Raw genomic sequence first — 18,035 nt, forward strand, 5'->3', positions numbered from 1 at the left:
AAATCACAGATGGTGATAAATACATCTTTACTGCGCAACTCGTCGGGTTCTATATGTCAATTGTTTTCAACGTGATGACTATCGCACTTCTCATCTTGATGACAATTCTCCTCAAATACGTCTTTGACCCACAGCGTCACCATTTCGTCTTAGGAATTATGTTCGTCTCAACTTCAGCAATTCTGGCAGCTATCATCATTTGCACCGGCATTTCAGGGGGAATCGAAAATACTAATAGCACTCTTGTCGACTTAGAAAAGAGAAACGCAGTCGAAACATCGGTTTGTTGCATACTTCGTCTATTAACTATAAATTATAATTTTATTCTAAATATATATAGAATTTGTTAGTTGATTTTTATTGTATTAAACTGCATTAATAATTAACCATATTATTACTCTTATTCAAATTCTGTACTATAAAACACGACAAAATACTATAAATGAACTATATTAATAGGAAGCAACAGTGTTGTTTCGAAGAAGAGGGGTGTGTGTGCAAATCATCTGATGGAGTTCTATGCAAACCTTGTCAATTCAAGGGCGTAGTGTGTTTCTATACGGCTATTGGTGTGGATTGCATTACATTTATTGTTTTACTCACCGGGTGTATTGTCTCGTTTCTACATAAAAAGATCGAGGAAAAAATCGATCAGTGCGACGGAACAAAAACATCTGGGACGTACGACTTACTCGCTGATTGAATGTGTTTGACTGATAAACACGTATTATAACTTGTGTTTATTTTTTGTTATTAAAATGTTTTTCTAACTTAAGAATTTTAAATGGTTTTATTATTATTTTATTAATAATTTATTAATAATTTTAAAGACTTGGAGAAAAAGATACAAAAAAACAATAGGCACTCTTAAACATATTTTTTGTCTGTTGAGACTTTGTAAAAAATTTCATTGATTATTAGATTTTAACTAATAATTTTATTAAATGGTTATGAAAATAAATAATTATTAAAAAAAAGAACCTATTCTATATATAGTTCAACAATATAATAAATATTAGTTTGGTTTTGGTTGAATTGTCATTATATTTTAATTAAAAGAAAAGAGAGTCAATGAGATTGAGCATCACATCGTTTATATTGTGCATGAAAGAAACGATAGGCACTCTATTCATAACAATAAGTGGACAGATGGAATTTAATGAGAGATCAAATGAGGTCATTCCAAAACGTAATGTCAAATGGATCAATCAACATACAAAAACAAAGTGACAACGATAAGATTGAAAAAGGTGGAATGAACAAACTTACAGGGAGCAAAAATAATGGAACAAAAAGTGATTTTGTAATGGAACTAGACTCAAAGTCTTATGACCAATTTGAGCAATTCGAGACGTTCAACGTCTCTGAAGACCCAAATTTCCTCATCACAATGAAACCAATCAAAGAAGAGAGTGGAAAAATTGCTATATTGTCCATGTACAAATATGCCAATTGGTTTGACTACACACTACTACTTGTTGGTATTGTTGGCGCTATTGGTGTTGGTATACTTCAGCCACTGATCATGCTCCTCTTTGGAGAGTTAGTTGACACCTTTGACACACAAAACCTGAAAGGAGGATTCTTTGATGAACTTATTTGGAAAATAAACATAGGAGTTTTGAATTCCTTGGTCGATGCAACTTTTGTTCTTATAAAGAAAATGTGCTACTTTGCTATTGCGAACATGGTTGCTGGGATGCTCCAAAATGGGTGCCTGTTCTTACTTGGCCAACGCCAGGGAATGTTGCTTAAGAGGAGGTATTTTCGTTCTCTCATGAAACAAGATTGTGGATGGCACGACATTCACATGGGCGGAGAACTATCGTCACATGTTATGGGAGAAATCCAGACAGTACAAGACGGTCTATCTGTACATGTTGGCGGGTTGTTTCAAATTGTTGCTGCTTTTGTGACGGGATTTTCTCTTGGATTCACAAAATCTTGGGACTTGACACTGATAATTTTGATGGTGACTCCAATTATGATCCTTTGCACATTGATTATTGGATTCAGTAGCGTCTTTTTCACGAACCAGAACGCCGTGTTTTCAGCAGAGGCAAACTCACTTGCTGAACAGACAGTCGGCGCAGCACGAACAGTCCAGGCTCTCAACCAACAAAATGTCTTCATTGCCGAGTTTACAAAACAAACCAAAAGAGCCGAACAAAAGGCCGCTTTAAAAAGTCATGCTATTGGTCTCAGCTTTGGGACAATTATGCTTTTTATGATGCTGTCGCTTGCGTTGTCGGGATGGTATGGTAGTTTACTAATGATGGGTAAGGGGAAAACACCCAATTTCACAGCAGGGAGTTTTCTTGTAGTCTTCATGTCGTCTTTAATTGCAACTCAAAGACTTGCAACAATTGCACTACCACTTAACATTATATCATCCGCTCGGTCTGCTGCGTTTAAGGTTTACACAACAATAGAGAGATACCCCGACATCGACGAGAACTATGGAAAAGTCATGAAAACAATCAAAGGAAAAATTGATTTTGAAGACGTTCGATTCTCATACCCGATCAGACCACTCACAATGATTCTGGATGGACTTTCATTTACTGCAAAAGAAGGAGAGACAACTGCTTTTGTTGGGGAAAGTGGATGTGGCAAATCAACTGTCGTTCAACTTATACAACGAATGTACGAACCAACTGCTGGGCGCATTCTACTTGATGGAGAGCTGTTCACCAATTTAAAGACGAGTTGGCTTAGAGACCAAATTGGAATTGTTGGACAAGAACCAACACTGTTTTCGGGCACCATTTTTGAAAACATCTCCTACGGCAGCAAAAGCGGAACCTTTGTAAATAAAGAAGAAGTTGTCAAGTGTTGCAAAAAATATGGACTCGACAACTTTATATCGGCACTTCCGGACGGGTATGACACTGTTGTTGGCGAGCGTGGCGCGCAGTTATCAGGAGGTCAAAAACAGCGAATTGCGATTGCGCGTGCGCTTGTGAGAAATCCAAAGATATTGTTGTTGGATGAAGCAACATCTGCACTCGACACTGAGTCTGAACGCGTTGTGCAAGAAGCACTTGACAGAGCGTCTGAAGGAAGAACAACAATCATCATCGCACACCGTCTCTCAACAATCAAAAACGCTGATGTGATCAATGTTGTCGTCAGAGGAAAGATCGTCGAAAAAGGTTCACACGATGAACTCATGACAAAAAAGGGTATTTACTACCGAATGAACGAAGACCAAGAAATCCAAAGCGAAGAAAACTCCGAAAATGAAAACGAAAAAGAAAAGGACGACGCTGCGATTTTGGTAAAGAAGGAGGCGTCCACGATGTTTGATGATAAAGAAAGTGTTGAAAGGCTTTTGACACAAATCAAAAAAGAGCGTCGACGAATGAAATACTCGAATGTCTTAGCTGCATTAAGAGTGATTGTCGACAATTTCAAACACGAGTGGTTGATGTGTGTGATCGGAATTATCGGGAGCATAGGTGCTGGTGCTATTTTCCCGTTCTACACTTTGAAGTTCATCGACGCTTATATGTGTCTGATGTCGATAACTGGGACTGAGATGACCGAAACACAAAAGGCCATTATCAAGAACACGTGTTGCTACTTCGTTATTCTGGGGGTCTCTGCTTTTGTTGCATACTACCTGTACAATGGTCTTTTCTTGGCAGCTGGAGAAAAAATGGCGGGAAGGGTGCGAAGAAGACTCTACCGTAAGATTATGTACCAAGACGCTGGGTGGTTTGACCGCAGTGAAAATTCTGTTGGGTCTTTGGTGAGCAGGATAATATCAGATACAAATACAATGAAGGGGATCGGCGGTGAGCGGATTGGGTCAATTGCTTACATGCTCTCATCTGTTGGGTTTGCTCTTGGAATTGCGTTCTATTTCGACTGGCGTGTTTCTGCGTGTGTTTTGGCAGCAACACCAATCTTCATCATTTCGATTGTTGTGAACAATGTGATAAACATTATCCAAGCGATACCTTATGTTAAGCTCCAAGACAAAACCAATACCCTTTTCGTTGAGTCTGTTGAAGCCATTAAAACATTGAAGAGTCTGAACAAAACGGCTTATTTCTCTTACAAATATGTCGAGCTTGTGAACAAACAGAAAAAGCAGATGTATGTATGGTTCCCGATAATCACAGCCCTTGCTGGCCTCTGTCATTTCATCGACTTCGGGATCAATGCGTATGGATGGTTTATTGGAATCACATTCATGGAAAAAAACATCTCCACACAAATGGGACTAACAGAGTTTTTGATAGATGTGACACAACGTTTTGTGGCTTTCCAGAAGGGAATGATGTGTGTGATTTTTGCGGCGCAAGCCGTTGCGACATTTGGAAGTCTCATACCAGAAATGTCGCGAGCAAACGCTGCAGGTAAAAGGGTGTACAACACAATTGACAGAAAGCCAAAAATAAGTTGCACTGCGGACGGGATCGAACCCGAAACTATGACGGGTAAGATTGTATTAGAAAATGTATGCTTTAGATACCCAACAAGACCAAACATAAGTGTATTGAGAGGAATATCAACGGTGATCGAACCCGGGCAAACGGTCGCATTTGTTGGGGAAAGTGGGTGTGGTAAATCTACCATCGTGCAGCTCATACAAAGATTTTATGACCCAACATATGGAATTGTAAAAATCGACGACAATGATGTCGCAGAGTATCAACTCGGAAAGTTGAGAGAGAAAATCGGTGTTGTTGGACAAGAACCAACATTGTTTGCTGAGAGTATTTTCAACAATATCAAAAAAGGAATTCCGTTTGGAGAAACTGTGAATGATGAACAAATATTCGCGGCGGCGAAAATGGCAAATGCGCATGACTTTATATCGGCGCTTCCGGACGGGTATGACACTGTTGTTGGCGAGCGTGGCGCGCAGTTATCAGGAGGTCAAAAACAGCGAATTGCGATTGCGCGTGCGCTTGTGAGAAATCCAAAGATATTGTTGTTGGATGAAGCAACATCTGCACTCGACACTGAGTCTGAACGCGTTGTGCAAGAAGCACTTGACAGAGCGTCTGAAGGAAGAACAACAATCATCATCGCACACCGTCTCTCAACAATCAAAAACGCTGATGTGATCAATGTTGTCGTCAGAGGAAAGATCGTCGAAAAAGGTTCACACGATGAACTCATGACAAAAAAGGGTATTTACTATTCAATGGTTGTGAATAACCCATGAAGGATTTGATATTAAATAACAAATTATGTAAGTTTATTTTTATTGTTATTGATTGAATAAATTATTCTCAAAATCAAATAAAAGTTGATTTAATTTTTTGTTGTTCAAAAAGAGCGTTTTACCTTTCATAATATAAAAAACGATTTAATAATGATACAGGATTATTTATCTCATAATAATAAAATGATAAAAAGAACTTTAAAATTTCAATGGACAAACCTGCAAAAAAGGATCCGTTGGAAGATATGAAACCGCGCCCAAAGCCTGTTGAGCCTTCTGACAAACGGAAGCGCTTTTATATAGTGAAACTGAACCAGGTTATGGTGGAGCATTTTGCAAACCGCAAAGACCTGAGGGACGCTGTGGGTTTCAACGCATACGGCGAGATAGAGTCTCTTCGTCTTGAAGATACAGAAGAGATTCGGACCTACCAACTCTTTAAACGCCCATCACACAACAAATATTATTACCTTAAACAGACCAACCAATCTTTCCGTGTTTTGGGGAACACTGACGCGTACTTTCAACCCATGCAACAAACATGTGTGAGTAAAGTTAAAAAGCCGAAGCTTGTACTTACCGACGAAGTTGACGACGACCAACCGCTCAAGAGAATGCCATTGAAATCGCGCGACAAAGGAAAAGTCGACAAACGAGTGCGTATGGACGAGAATCAGTTGAAGAACAAAATCTTCGAAATGTTTTCGAAAAAGGAGGCGATGACATTTCAGGAGATCAACACGGAGCTTGACCAACCCGACCAATACCTCAAAACACAACTTGACAAGCTTTGTGACTTGGTTGCATCCCCGCCTCTTGGGATTAAAGAATATCGACTTAAAGCCGACTTTAAGTGACATATTTGTGTGTTTCCTTTCGATACAATACATTAACATCTTCCACTTCTCTTGAAATTGATTGATTCAAAAATCAGTTGAACGGATTTTTAAAGAAACTTTTGTACACATTTTCCTCTACATTTAATTTAATGAATAAAAAATTCAGTTGTGAAGGAAATAAAAAAATTGAAAAGCCAAAATTCAGACGAAAACGACGAGAGAAAGAAAACAAATGAATGGCTGAAAAAAAAGAAACTGTAAAAAATGGAGTGGATTTCATGAGGAAGACGTTCGTGTTCCGCAAAACGTTCACTAAGTCAAAAACTATGGGAGGGTTACAGGAAAGTCCAACAAGCTCGCCGACACTCAGCACTTCAACGAAGAAGTCATTGCCCAATTCGTTGAGTAGCGTCGTCCTTACAATACACGACGGGGTATTTAAAGACGGCGAGAGCGGGATATATTGCGTGTGTAAAGTGCTTGAGAGAAAGTACCGAACGATGACGACGGTGGGGAACAAGCCAATTTTTGATGAGACGTGGACTTTACATGTCCCGACCGACATCTTATCAGTCACTTTAGAGATCTGCAAACACACCAAAATGAATACAAGAAACGTCTTGGGAGCAGTTCAACTCAACTTTAAGCGGCTTGAAATTAACGTCGAGGTGACCGAGAAATATAAAGTGCTTTCCTTCAATTCGATTGAAATTGGGACGTTGAAATTGACGATGAAACGACTGCCGCAAGAAGATTTGCAACATTTGCTCCAAGAGAAGCCGAAGAAAGGGCGGTTCTCCTTGATCGACTCTTCTTTTGAAGATTTGGACGAGAAAAAGATGCGGACGCCACGCGGGAAAATCCACAGGAAGAAGTACATGCCACAAGCGCCATCAGAAAAGACTGAAGAAAGTGTTGAAGCGTGTGGACTCTTTAGTGCCGTCTTTACAGTGACTGTTGGTGACATTTCGGAGGATATTTGGCACTTCATGAAAAACAATTCGGACGCTTTTAGTGACATTGAACAGGTGGGGTTGACGGGGGTCATCACCAATTGTTATCCACCGAATAACGGAGGGAAAGTAGTTCCACTGAACATCTGGAATTTCTGTTTTGGTGACGGACTCAAAGTGAGACGAACAAATCAAAGCATTGAGGTGATTCCCTTTGTGATGACGGACGCAAATGCAAATACTAAGTACGCGTGCTTCTTAATAGCGTATTTCAAGATTGAGGACAAAATGATTAAGAAGATCCAAGACATCATTCCTAAAACGCCAAATGAGCTGTACGCGCCGTACGCCGTTGGAGTCACAAGTGATTTCCCATTGCTCGGGTTGATGCGGAAGTGGCTCAAAGCGCTTTATGAAGTCAAAGTGGAGAGTAACTTGAAATTCACGGACTATTGTCATGAAGTCATCTTCATGACTGGCCTCCCATCACCCGGAAAGTCCTTTCTATACGATTTCACAACACTTGGATTTAAGACTGAAATTAATCTTCCTGTGACAAATGGGATGTCTGCGATTCCAACGAGTGTTTTGCCGATGTTTGAGATGCTTGGCATCGACGGAGTTGTTGCGATTGTCTTAGCTCTATTAGAAGGAGATAAAGTAGTATTGTCATGTCGATCGAAGACTGCGTTAGTGTACACCATTGAGAATTTGAAGTCAATGATCTTTCCATTTGAGTGGTGCAACATTTGTATCGACTTAATTCCTTATTCGTTGTTGGACTATTTGACATCGCCAATGACGTATTTAGTCGGAGTACCTGCGGAATATAAAGACGAGGCGGAAGACATCATTTCGAAGGAAGGTGTGGTGTATGCGGACCTTGACAATGGGACTGTGCGAACTTCCGGGTACTTAAAAGAAGTTCCCAAAGAAGTGGAGAACCTCTTTTACGACTTGAAGACGGTCTTTAAAACCAAAGAAATGAAAATTGGGAATTTGAATAACGACTTCTTTGAAGAGCGATACTTTGCACACAAAAGTCACGAATTCAATTGCGCCGTGAGAATCTGCTTCTTCAAATTTATCAGCGAAATGCTTGGGAATTACAGAGACTACTTGGGATTCACGTGGGTGGCGGACGACGTCTCTGTAGTGTTTAGTAGTGAGGAGTTTGTGTACAACCAACCCAACGATAGAAGAGACTTCCTCCGCGCCCTTTTCGAGTCACAACACTTCCAATTTTTCATCCAAAACTTCCCAAAGCGGCACAACCACGTGTTTGAAGATTGGCAGATCAATCAAATGTATCACAGGAATACCGAAGAGCTCGTTGCGATGTATGAAAACAAGGAATACCTTCCTATCACCAAAATTGTACAAATTTCGACAGAGAAGAAGTTGGATGTGTCCCCGATTAATACACTTCTTTTGGACTGCGGGAAGTTGAAGTCGTTGCGCGTGAGAAATGAAGTTGTCAAGCAGAAAATTGAGCCCACGTTTTACTGCAACCATTTGGAGCTGAAGAGAACGGAGAAGAAGAGTGTGATCTTCAACAATGACATGATTCAATTTTGTGACAGTCAAATAGGAGAGCTTGTGTTAATGAACGAGAACGCGACACAAACGAAAATTGATACGGAGCCTATCTTCAGCTTTTTGTCGCAAATAGAAGGACGTAAAGTGTTTACATTGCGACTCCTTTCTAAATATCAACACTTTGAAATTGAACGGGAGAAGGGGAGAGTCTGCGCGTTTGTATTTGCGATGATCCTCGACTTCTTGAAACAAAGTCTGGTGTACGCGTATTCACAAAAGGATTATATGACACCACAAAACATAGTGGAGTGTGCGAAATCAATTTATAAGCGCGAGGGCGGTGGGGAGAAATTGAGGATCATCGACTTGATGCAAGGCTATGACATCTGGAATAAGATGGACGTGTGGAACAACATCTTTGTCAAGAGGTCATGCATCTCCAAAGAGATTATATATAAGGAACAGTTTGGTCTTGATCTCCCATTCAGGTGGGTCACTTTTGATCAATACCAACAGAAGGAATATCGACAAGCTGAGGTCGACTGGGTGAAGAAAGATATGAAAGAGATTCTGACGACTATGGGACTTGTTCGAACGAATCCTAAGACTGTTAAACAGTTTGTAGGGTATGCACTCAGTCACTTGAGGTTTGATGAATCGGTGAGAAAAGAAATAGATGATATGGTCCTTGATGTGTGTCAAGTGAAGACGGATGAGTACATGGATGAAATTGAAAAAATGAGGAGTGATATTAACAAAGTGTATGAAGGGGTGTATCTCACAGATTAATTCATTTGTTGTGTTTTTCATGCATACTGACCCATAGAACCAGATGGTGTCGATCACGAGGAAAGTATAGTTTTTTTATAATTCATATTATTATATGTATTAACAAATAGAACCAGAAGTGGTTGTATCAATAGAATAGTAAAACATAGTAAAAAACAACTTTTTCTAATAAGAACTGAATATAAAAATGATTGCCAAACAATTTGAATGGGGGGTGTTCTATGAAATATTTGTTGATGGGTTCAGTCATGACTATAAGGACTTAGAACACGTTCAATCGAAAAAACAAGGGGGTACTATAAGTGGGATAACACGAAGACTCGACTATTTGAAACAATTGAATGTGACGTCAGTGTTATTTACTACACCACCAACTCTGTCTTTGTCTTCACTCAAAAGTGTGACATCACAAATGCACTCGAACAACATTTCACTCTTCATGCGACTTACAGAACAACTGGAAGCCAAAAGTGAGGTATTTAATTCAGAAGTAGATGGGTTGTTTATCACACATCCACTTAACAACTCGGCACTCTGTCAATCGGTCTTCTCGCAATTAAATAAATTCAAAAAGCGTCCAATACTTATTGCAGATGAAAATTTGGGAGAGGCACTGAAGTACAATTCAAACGTATTAAAAACAGTAAAGTGGTTCCATGACTATATAGCTGGCTATTTCACACAAGAATGTCTCCAAATGTATTTGTCGACTAAATATGATGGTGTGGTCGATTACGCTGGTCAAAGAATAGCTCACAAATACTCTAAAGAACGTGGAGTGTTCAGGTTCTTACCAGAGTTCCTAAGTGCATTCTTTTACAACGCACATGTGTATCTCTACCCACAGAAAACTGTTCTGGTCACTCCAACATTCAGATCAAAATTTTCAAAAGACGAGATGTCACTCACAGCACGGTTTCCTAACCCAATGCTGATCCAGATGGGAGTCGAACTCAACCAAACTGACAAACACAAGAATACGTTATATTGGTCTGCTATCGATTATAACCAATCCGCCAAAGAAAGGTTCTACTACAGCATGAAGCTCTTCCAAACAAGAAAAGACACTGCGGCTGGGATTTCGACAATATTTACCATCAAAAACGACTTCTTAATTGACTGATTCATTATAATTTAATTTACTATAAAATATATTAGCCATCAAATAACATTTATTTGAAGTACAAAAATGTTCTTCAATCGAAAAATCGGAACATTAAAAACCCTAAATGAAAAACAGTAAAAAGTAAACGCTATGTCAAAACAAATAACGCTGAAGGAGGAAATAACAAATCTTCAGCGCGTAGGAAAGTCAACAGTAATAACAACGTCAAAGACGTCTCTTGCATTGTGGGACGTCGTGAAAACGCAAAGTCTAAAATCCGTTATGTTTCCACCCGGAGAAGAGGTGCTTAAAAGTGATGTGTATATCGGTTCAGGTGGATTTTCCGTGTTCAGCACGACGTCTAACAACGCGGTTCTTTTTATGACAAAGCAATCGTTCGATTATGCGAAAGCAGTGAAATGCCAAATGGGTGGCGCAACTCATTGTGTTCGTGCGGTCAGTGACAAAGTCTGCTATGTTGGTGTTGGCCCCAAACTTTACAATGTTTCATTTGAAAATTCTGTTCCAGCCGTCTCCCTTATATGTGCGTTTGCCGGCGCCGTTCTGGCAATTCATGTCACTTCTCAAAAATCTTATGTGATTTTTGAAAAGGGCGGAAAGATAGCGATTTCCAGTCTCGAAAACGGGAAAGTTGTCAAAAGCCTTGACTTGCCATGCGAAACGATGGACCTTTCATTTTTTGTCACCGAGTTTTACATTATAAATAAAAATGACTCTTTTATAGTTCCAATTAATTTAGACTCATTCCGACAAGCCGATCTTGTTTATAAAGCGGGTGACCAAAACGCGGACTATACGATGCTCTGTGGAGCAAAGACTCAACTCAAAAACCGTACGTACGGCACAGAAATAACCTCATTCCCAGCATCAGACCTTGGAGTTTTCGTGGATGGCTATGTTGTGATGTATTTGAAAAAAGAGAGTACTTTGAAGATTGAGGCGGTAACACAACGAGATTGTTTATTTTCCTCATTACTCAAAACTGCCGACGTCAAGCAGGCAATCTCATTTGACGATTTGAAACAGAGAAAGGCAATGGAGATTGAGAATGACGGAACAACCACTACAGATGAGGACGTAGAAAAGTTTGTAAAAGGTGACGCACCAACTAAAATCAAAATGATCAACAACTGGGTCGAACAAACTAGCCCAACTCTGTTGCTGGTCTGGGAAGTGTTGGAGTCTCGAATGAAGGAAGATTCGTTCTTTAAAGAGAACTGGGGCTGGTTCAAAGTTTTTGTCCAGACAACCTTTACCGCTGATACCGAAAAGGTTTTCGAGGAGTTGAAAAAACAGAAGAAGGTCGACGAAATGCTGGAGCTTGCGATAGGAATGACGGAATTGCCCGACGACGTTTTGGTCGATATGTTGAAGACGTGTCTGAAGGATAAAAAAAGTGATTTGGCATCGCTCCTCAACAGAAACCTCAACACACAAACCACTTCAACATTGGTACTTTCAAAATTGTCGTCTGAAGAAGCAAAAACTCTTTTCGAGTTCCTCATCGAAGAAATTCAGACAGGAGACAATCCCGTTTCATACACAGTAAATTGGTTAATTGCGTTGTTGGACGCGAAAGCTTCTTTGATGATAACCGACGAGTCCTTTGTTGAGGCACTTAGAAAAGCCGAGGGCATTATAAACGGACAGGTCCACTTAGTCGATCTGTGTGAGGAGCTTTTCCCATATGTCGACCAAGTCATGCAAAAGCGAGAATTACCTTTGAAAGAAAAGTCAGACTATGTTGTGTTTGATTTGTTCTAAATGAACGTTGATTGCTTTTGTTTCATGATATATTTCAACCAGTGTATTTTTGGTTAAATAAGTTAAATCTATTATAACAGTTATAATTTATATTATTATAAATAAATTATTATAATATAATTATATTATAAATCAATAAGAATACTATTGATAATACTATAGTACAAATCTATACTTAATCAATAAGTATACTACTTATACTATATTAAAACTAAATATATTATTCAAAATGTAAAACTAGTAAATTAAATGAAAAAAAATTAAAAGAAGTTGATTTAGAAAACGAAATCGCTTGTTGGAGCAGCTGGTTGGCCCATAGGTTGGTTAGCCATTCCCATTCCACCCATAGCGCCTTGTGGTTGTTGCATTTGCATTGGCTGATTCATCATACCTTGCATTGGTTGGTTCATCATACCGACTTGTGGCTGTTGCATTGGCATCATTCCCGGAGCGGCTGGGAGGGCCAACATGCCGAATGGAGTGCCTTGTTCGGACACCTGTGGTTCTTTCTTGGCTTCATTTCTTTCCTTTTCGAGCTGTTCGAGCTTTTTGATTCTGTCGTTAGTCTCCTTCATCTTTTTGCACATGAATGGCATAGTCTGGTCCATTAATTTGTTCTTGTATCCAAGTGAGAGAGCAACTTCTGCTGGGACATAGTCATAGCAGACATCGAGACATTCACCGAACGATTCGTCCTTTTTCTCCTTGACGAAGTATTCCAACAACTCCCCAATCTTGTCTTCGTCCTTTGACTTCTTAGCAATTTGCATCGCGTCGCTGTCAAATCCTTCCTTCATGCAAAGGTCCATTGCGCTCTTATAATCATCATATGAACTGTACAAGTAAGCAGCAATCTTTCTGAACTCTGGGTCTTCGTGTGCCTTCAATCTGTTAGCCAAAGCAGTCTTGTTGAAGTTACTGTTCTTTTCGATTAAGCTCTTCAAGCTCTTTGGATCCTTATCATCAATGAACATGTCGATGCAAGCTTGGTTGACGGCGTCGTTGTTCAAATCAAGACAATACAACAAGTAGTCTCTGATTGTGTCAAGGTCTTTTTCCTTTCTTGCAATAGAAATCACTTGGGCGTGATCACATCGGTGTGCAACAGCAATCAACATTTCGCAGACTTTATCGGATTTTTCTTTCAAATAGTACGACTCGGCCTTATAGATCATATCAATTCGTGGGACCTTTGTTAACAAGTCTTTCATCAACAAGTGATCGAAGCAAGCGTCTGGATATAAGATCATCGTGTCAATAGCCTTAACTTGGTCTTCCTTCACGTACAAGAAAACAAGTGCTTTCCATTGTTGGTTCATGTTGACCGTTGGAATGACTTTCTGGCATTGGATCTTCTCGATGTACTGCTTGAGGTAGTCGTACAATTTTTCTTCTTTGTATTTCGAGTAAAGAATAGCCAACTCAGTAAACATGGAGATGTGTGCGTTCTCAAGTTTTAAGCCGGCTTCCAATAAGTCGATGATCTGGTCATAGTATTCATTCTTTTCATAATAATACACCAATTCACTAATCTCATCACCAGCGACAAGAATGTTCAACCCAGTGTCTTTGGCCAAATCAAATTCCTTGGCATCAACACAAGCAAATGTGACTTCTTTCCAAGTTCTTGTTGAGTTCGCCTTTTTGGCAGCTTCGACGGCGGCAGCAAAGTCTTTCAACTTAATCAAGCAACTCGCCATCTTGATGTAGTTGTTCAAAGATGCATACAAAATCTTAGCGGCAAGGTACATCTCCTCGTTGAAGCATCTATCGGCAACGGCAGATAAATTGGCGCAGTTGGCGTTCTTAAGGAACTTTTCGATCTCTTCAGTCTTTTTCAATTTAGCATAGCAGTACAAGATTTCAGTCTCGACAATAGAGTCTTTAGTCTGTTCCTTGCACATGTTGAGGTATGTGACCAAATCTTCATACGATCCATCTTGCTCAGCAATGTCAATAACTCTTTGTCTCAATGAAATGTCTTGGGCCTTCAAGAGTGAAGTAATAGCGTCTTTCACCTTGAACTCGTCCAATTGAGCCTCACCAAGTTTTTTATACAACAATGGCATCTTTGATCGATCGGCAAAGTCTTTTGCTCTTGTCAAGTCCTTAATGTCTCTCAACAATACATCCATAGCAAGTTCTTTTAAGTCGAATTTCGTGTACACCTCATACGCCTCTTCAAACAAACTGTCATCAATGCAGCTCTGTCCAATCTCTTCAGCATCGTAGTCCTTCAACTTTCTAATATAATCCATTACTCTATTTGGAGCAGCCTTAATAGATGTCTGAATCAGCAACTTCTGGAGGGTTGGGTTGTTGGCATACTCGGGATTCTGTGTAACAAGCTTGTCGAGTAAGTCAATAAGATCATTTGGCAAGTCGTTGTTCAAGAAAGCTTGGACGGTCTTCAAAATCTCGTTTGGATCTTTGCAGTCTGGAAGAGCGGTGTGAATGACTTGTTCAACAACATTCTTTCTGAACTCATTCTCTGGTTTGAGTACTTTATCCCAGAGTCCAAGGTCTTGTCTTTCGACCAAATATTTAGCCTGGTACTTGAACAAGTTGTGTCTGTTTGTAACATCAATAAGTTCGTCGTCCAAATTCTTCTTCTTGTAACAGATATAAGCAAAGTACGGGTCTCTATCTTCACAGTATTTACCAACAGAGAGTGCGTCATAGTACATATCGTTGTTCAAGAACTTTTCAGCGTCTTTTCCTTGGTCGACGTAGACTTTGGCCAAGGCAGTATGGAGTGGGACGTCTGGAGATCCTTCGGAGAGTCTTTGTTCCAACCATGGCAATAAGATGACAAGTCTGTTTCTGGTCTCACAGGCCTTAATCAACTCATCTGCTGGGCAGATACCTCCAACAGCATTGATTAAACTTTGGACATAATCTTCACCACATCCACAGTCCAACAGAGCACCAACAACCAACGGAGTGTTCATTGGGTTGATTTTCTTGACATAAGCCTCAATGAATCGATGGGATCCATTTTTGTACAAGTACTGAGTCATTTCTTCAACATAATTGAATCTGTCGCAGACAATGATGAACGGAATTTGGTCGGGGATCTTCGAGTTCTTCAAGAACTCTTTGACATCTTCAGGCTTATAGACACTGTTCTCCTGAACAATTCGAGCAAGTTCTTGGAATTGGCCAGCTCTTGCGCACGCTTCGATGTACTTGAAAACAACAAGTGGGTCTTCAGTGTTGTTGACAATTTGTGACAAGAAGTAATACAACCCTTCCCAACAGTCGAACTTTTGGAGCAAATCAATGACCTTATCATCTCCAATGCCTTGGTGGAACTCAAGAAGGATTTTAATGATGATTTGAAGGTTTCCTCTCGGGTTTGTTCTCAATAAGTCTTGCAAGACCAAAATTGCTTCTTCTGGAGCAAGCTTTCTGAATGCTTCAATGATCAACTCGGGTGGGATAGCAGCAGCGTGTGACAAGACTCTTCTGATATCATCAAACTGATCAAAGATCTGAAGGGCTCTCTTGAAAAGACCGGCTTGTTCGCACAATTTTCCAATTCTCTGCTTGTCGAAGTGTTTCAGCATGTCGTTCTCAAAAATGGTATCAGCGATCTGTGGAGCGGCAATTAAGTTCATTTCAAGGATTTTAGTTTGGACGTTGGCGTACTGTTCGTCGTCGCCATTCAATGTATCTAACACCAAAGAGGTGATCTCTTTCAAATATCTGTATCGAGCAAACAAGTCCAATACAGCAATGATATCAAGTCCGTCATATCCCTTAGCTTGAATAAGAGAATTGGCGTATGCTCTTGCAGCTTCGCCAGACGATGGCAAGATCTGGTTCAATATTTCAAGGTAGTTCTCTTGGAACCCAGCTTTTTCGCAGTAGGCAACAATTTTATCGGACTGTCCCATCTCAGCAAGTGATTGCACGACTTTACCAGTGGCGTGTGCTTTTGAGTAAATCATCAAAGCAAGTCTTTGGTCGTATGGCTTCACCAAATCACCGGACTTCTCAGAGCACTCGATCTTGTCGTTAACAATCCAACTTTCAACGGCAGCCAATTTGTTCTGTGGGATCAACAATTGGATTAAAGTAAATCCTTCAAGTGCATTGAGTGATCCGCCCTCAAGGATAGTTGCAAAGTACAAGAAAAGTGGTGGGTTTTGTCCTGGTTGTGCTGGCATCTGTGACAATTTGTTGATAGTGGTCGAGTTTCTAATGAGCTCTCCCGGAGAGTTAGCAGCGATCAATGCGGCTTCTCTGATCTGTCCAGCAGCAAGTAACGTGTTAAATCGTTCAACAAAGATCTCATCAGCACCCGGCAAGTTGCATCTTGCGGCGATCTTGCATCCAAGTCCAACATTGTTCAGAGCTTTGCACACAAATGGAACGATCTTGTCTGCTTCCAACGAAATAGAAGTGATTCCTCCTTTCTTTCCAGCCACGAAAATACCGTCAAGAGTCTGATTGTATGCAGTGAGATAGACAGTATCGTCAAGAGCTTTTCCTTGGAACAGTAAAGTTCCGTCGCCTGCATAGAAGCAGTAAATGAATCCCATTCTGGACACCATCATAATAGTCTCAAACTTAATCGACACAACTAACCCAACAATGAAATCAGCAGCTTGTTGTGGTTGTGTTGGGATATCAATAACTGTATTGACATTCTGCTTATTTGGGTCTCCCTTAACCACTTCAATGAGTCCGAGTCTTGGGCTTGGGAATTTCTGAGCAAACGCGAACATCACGGACGGTTGTGCCGCACCGTCGAATTTGTAGTTATAGAAACACGCTGCAAATCCGTCGATGATCTGCGACGCGTTCTTCTCAATTGAGAACAACTGAATCTTCCCGACGATTTCATTGTTTCTCTGGAGAAGTGCAATAATAGCAACCCACTTCTCGGTTGGGTCGATCTTATATCCAATGATTTGTGCGGCACTCAATTCAGCGTGTCTATCTACTACTTTCTTAATTGGAGCAGTCGGTGTGCTTAAGTCAAAGTGGAAGACAGCCGTTGCGGTAACTATAGCAAGAATGTGTTCATTAGCCCACTTCCAGAAGACAAGTGGACTCTGGAGGGTGATGTCAGCCACTTTTGACTTCGAGGAGATGTCAAACATCTGGACAGTTGTTCCTGAAGCAACAGCCATGATCTGGCGGGTTGGATGCATGATAGCAAAATCAGCAGCGCACGAACGAGAGTCCGGGCTGTTGATCTTATTTGTCGAGAAGATCCTCACGCGCTTTTCTTCACCCTTTTCGAGAACAGTGAAGAACTTATCGCCTTCAATTGCCACGGTATTAAAACTGATTGATTCCGGTTTGACAAATCTGCTCAAATTGACAACTTCTTTGATTGTGATTGGGGGTCGATTCGCCATTTTATCTGATCTTTTCAAGATGACACTTTTCAAGTTTCGCGCGGTTGGGGGGAATAGAACACCTCTTTTTCTTCTTTTCACGCAAGCAACGAACGGCGGATCTCATTTTTGCATTTCAACTGTCAGACACTATTTTGTCGCACTCTTTGGTATAGTTTTGTTATTATTTGAAGTATAAGAAATATACTATTAAAACATGGAAATAAATTTCTTTGTTTAAGGAAAAGTTTGTGAATTGTGACGTGGAGACGAATTAAGTACATTAGATTGTATTTTGAGAAGTGATTCGGCATTTGTGGGCTTCTTTTTGGTTCATATGAGGACTTGAAGACAGCCAATCTCAATTATAGTCTTTTTTTAGTTAATTACCTTCAAATTTAAATATAATTTCTTTTACTATATTTACAATAATTGGTGACGTATTGATTCTTGGAAGTACTTCTTTATAATATCATTTATTATTATTTTTAC

The 18,035-nt window shown here is 40.1% G+C and overlaps 7 protein-coding genes across 7 annotated transcripts; 6 read left to right on the top strand and 1 right to left on the bottom strand.

Annotated features, from left to right (window-relative positions):
• Positions 1-703, top strand: EIN_379930 (hypothetical protein; the record flags this gene model as incomplete). The annotated part of the gene is made up of 2 exons (XM_004258819.1): positions 1-281; positions 464-703. Coding segments are annotated over 2 exons (521 nt in total), but the record flags the coding sequence as incomplete, so codon positions are not given.
• A 456-nt stretch (positions 704-1,159) lies between these two features.
• EIN_379940 (multidrug resistance protein, putative) lies at positions 1,160-5,182 on the top strand (the record flags this gene model as incomplete). The annotated part of the gene is made up of 1 exon (XM_004258820.1): positions 1,160-5,182. One exon carries the CDS (start codon positions 1,160-1,162, stop codon positions 5,180-5,182), a length of 4,023 nt encoding a protein of 1,340 aa, XP_004258868.1.
• Positions 5,183-5,391: 209 nt separating this feature from the next.
• Positions 5,392-6,039, top strand: EIN_379950 (hypothetical protein; the record flags this gene model as incomplete). Its single annotated transcript, XM_004258821.1, has 1 exon — positions 5,392-6,039. The coding sequence occupies one exon, from the start codon at positions 5,392-5,394 to the stop codon at positions 6,037-6,039; it is 648 nt and encodes a 215-aa protein (XP_004258869.1).
• A 218-nt stretch (positions 6,040-6,257) lies between these two features.
• On the top strand, positions 6,258-9,302 carry EIN_379960 (hypothetical protein; the record flags this gene model as incomplete). Its single annotated transcript, XM_004258822.1, has 1 exon — positions 6,258-9,302. The coding sequence occupies one exon, from the start codon at positions 6,258-6,260 to the stop codon at positions 9,300-9,302; it is 3,045 nt and encodes a 1,014-aa protein (XP_004258870.1).
• A 187-nt stretch (positions 9,303-9,489) lies between these two features.
• On the top strand, positions 9,490-10,425 carry EIN_379970 (hypothetical protein; the record flags this gene model as incomplete). Its single annotated transcript, XM_004258823.1, has 1 exon — positions 9,490-10,425. One exon carries the CDS (start codon positions 9,490-9,492, stop codon positions 10,423-10,425), a length of 936 nt encoding a protein of 311 aa, XP_004258871.1.
• Positions 10,426-10,557: 132 nt separating this feature from the next.
• Positions 10,558-12,192, top strand: EIN_379980 (hypothetical protein; the record flags this gene model as incomplete). The annotated part of the gene is made up of 1 exon (XM_004258824.1): positions 10,558-12,192. One exon carries the CDS (start codon positions 10,558-10,560, stop codon positions 12,190-12,192), a length of 1,635 nt encoding a protein of 544 aa, XP_004258872.1.
• Positions 12,193-12,467: 275 nt separating this feature from the next.
• Positions 12,468-17,564, bottom strand: EIN_379990 (clathrin heavy chain, putative; the record flags this gene model as incomplete). Its single annotated transcript, XM_004258825.1, has 1 exon — positions 12,468-17,564. The coding sequence occupies one exon, from the start codon at positions 17,562-17,564 to the stop codon at positions 12,468-12,470; it is 5,097 nt and encodes a 1,698-aa protein (XP_004258873.1).
• Between the last annotated feature and the right edge of the window lie 471 nt (positions 17,565-18,035).

Source organism: Entamoeba invadens (assembly GCF_000330505.1).
Source record: "Entamoeba invadens IP1 unplaced genomic scaffold scaff_1105074725225, whole genome shotgun sequence".
NCBI classification, from domain to species: domain Eukaryota; phylum Evosea; order Mastigamoebida; family Endamoebidae; genus Entamoeba; species Entamoeba invadens.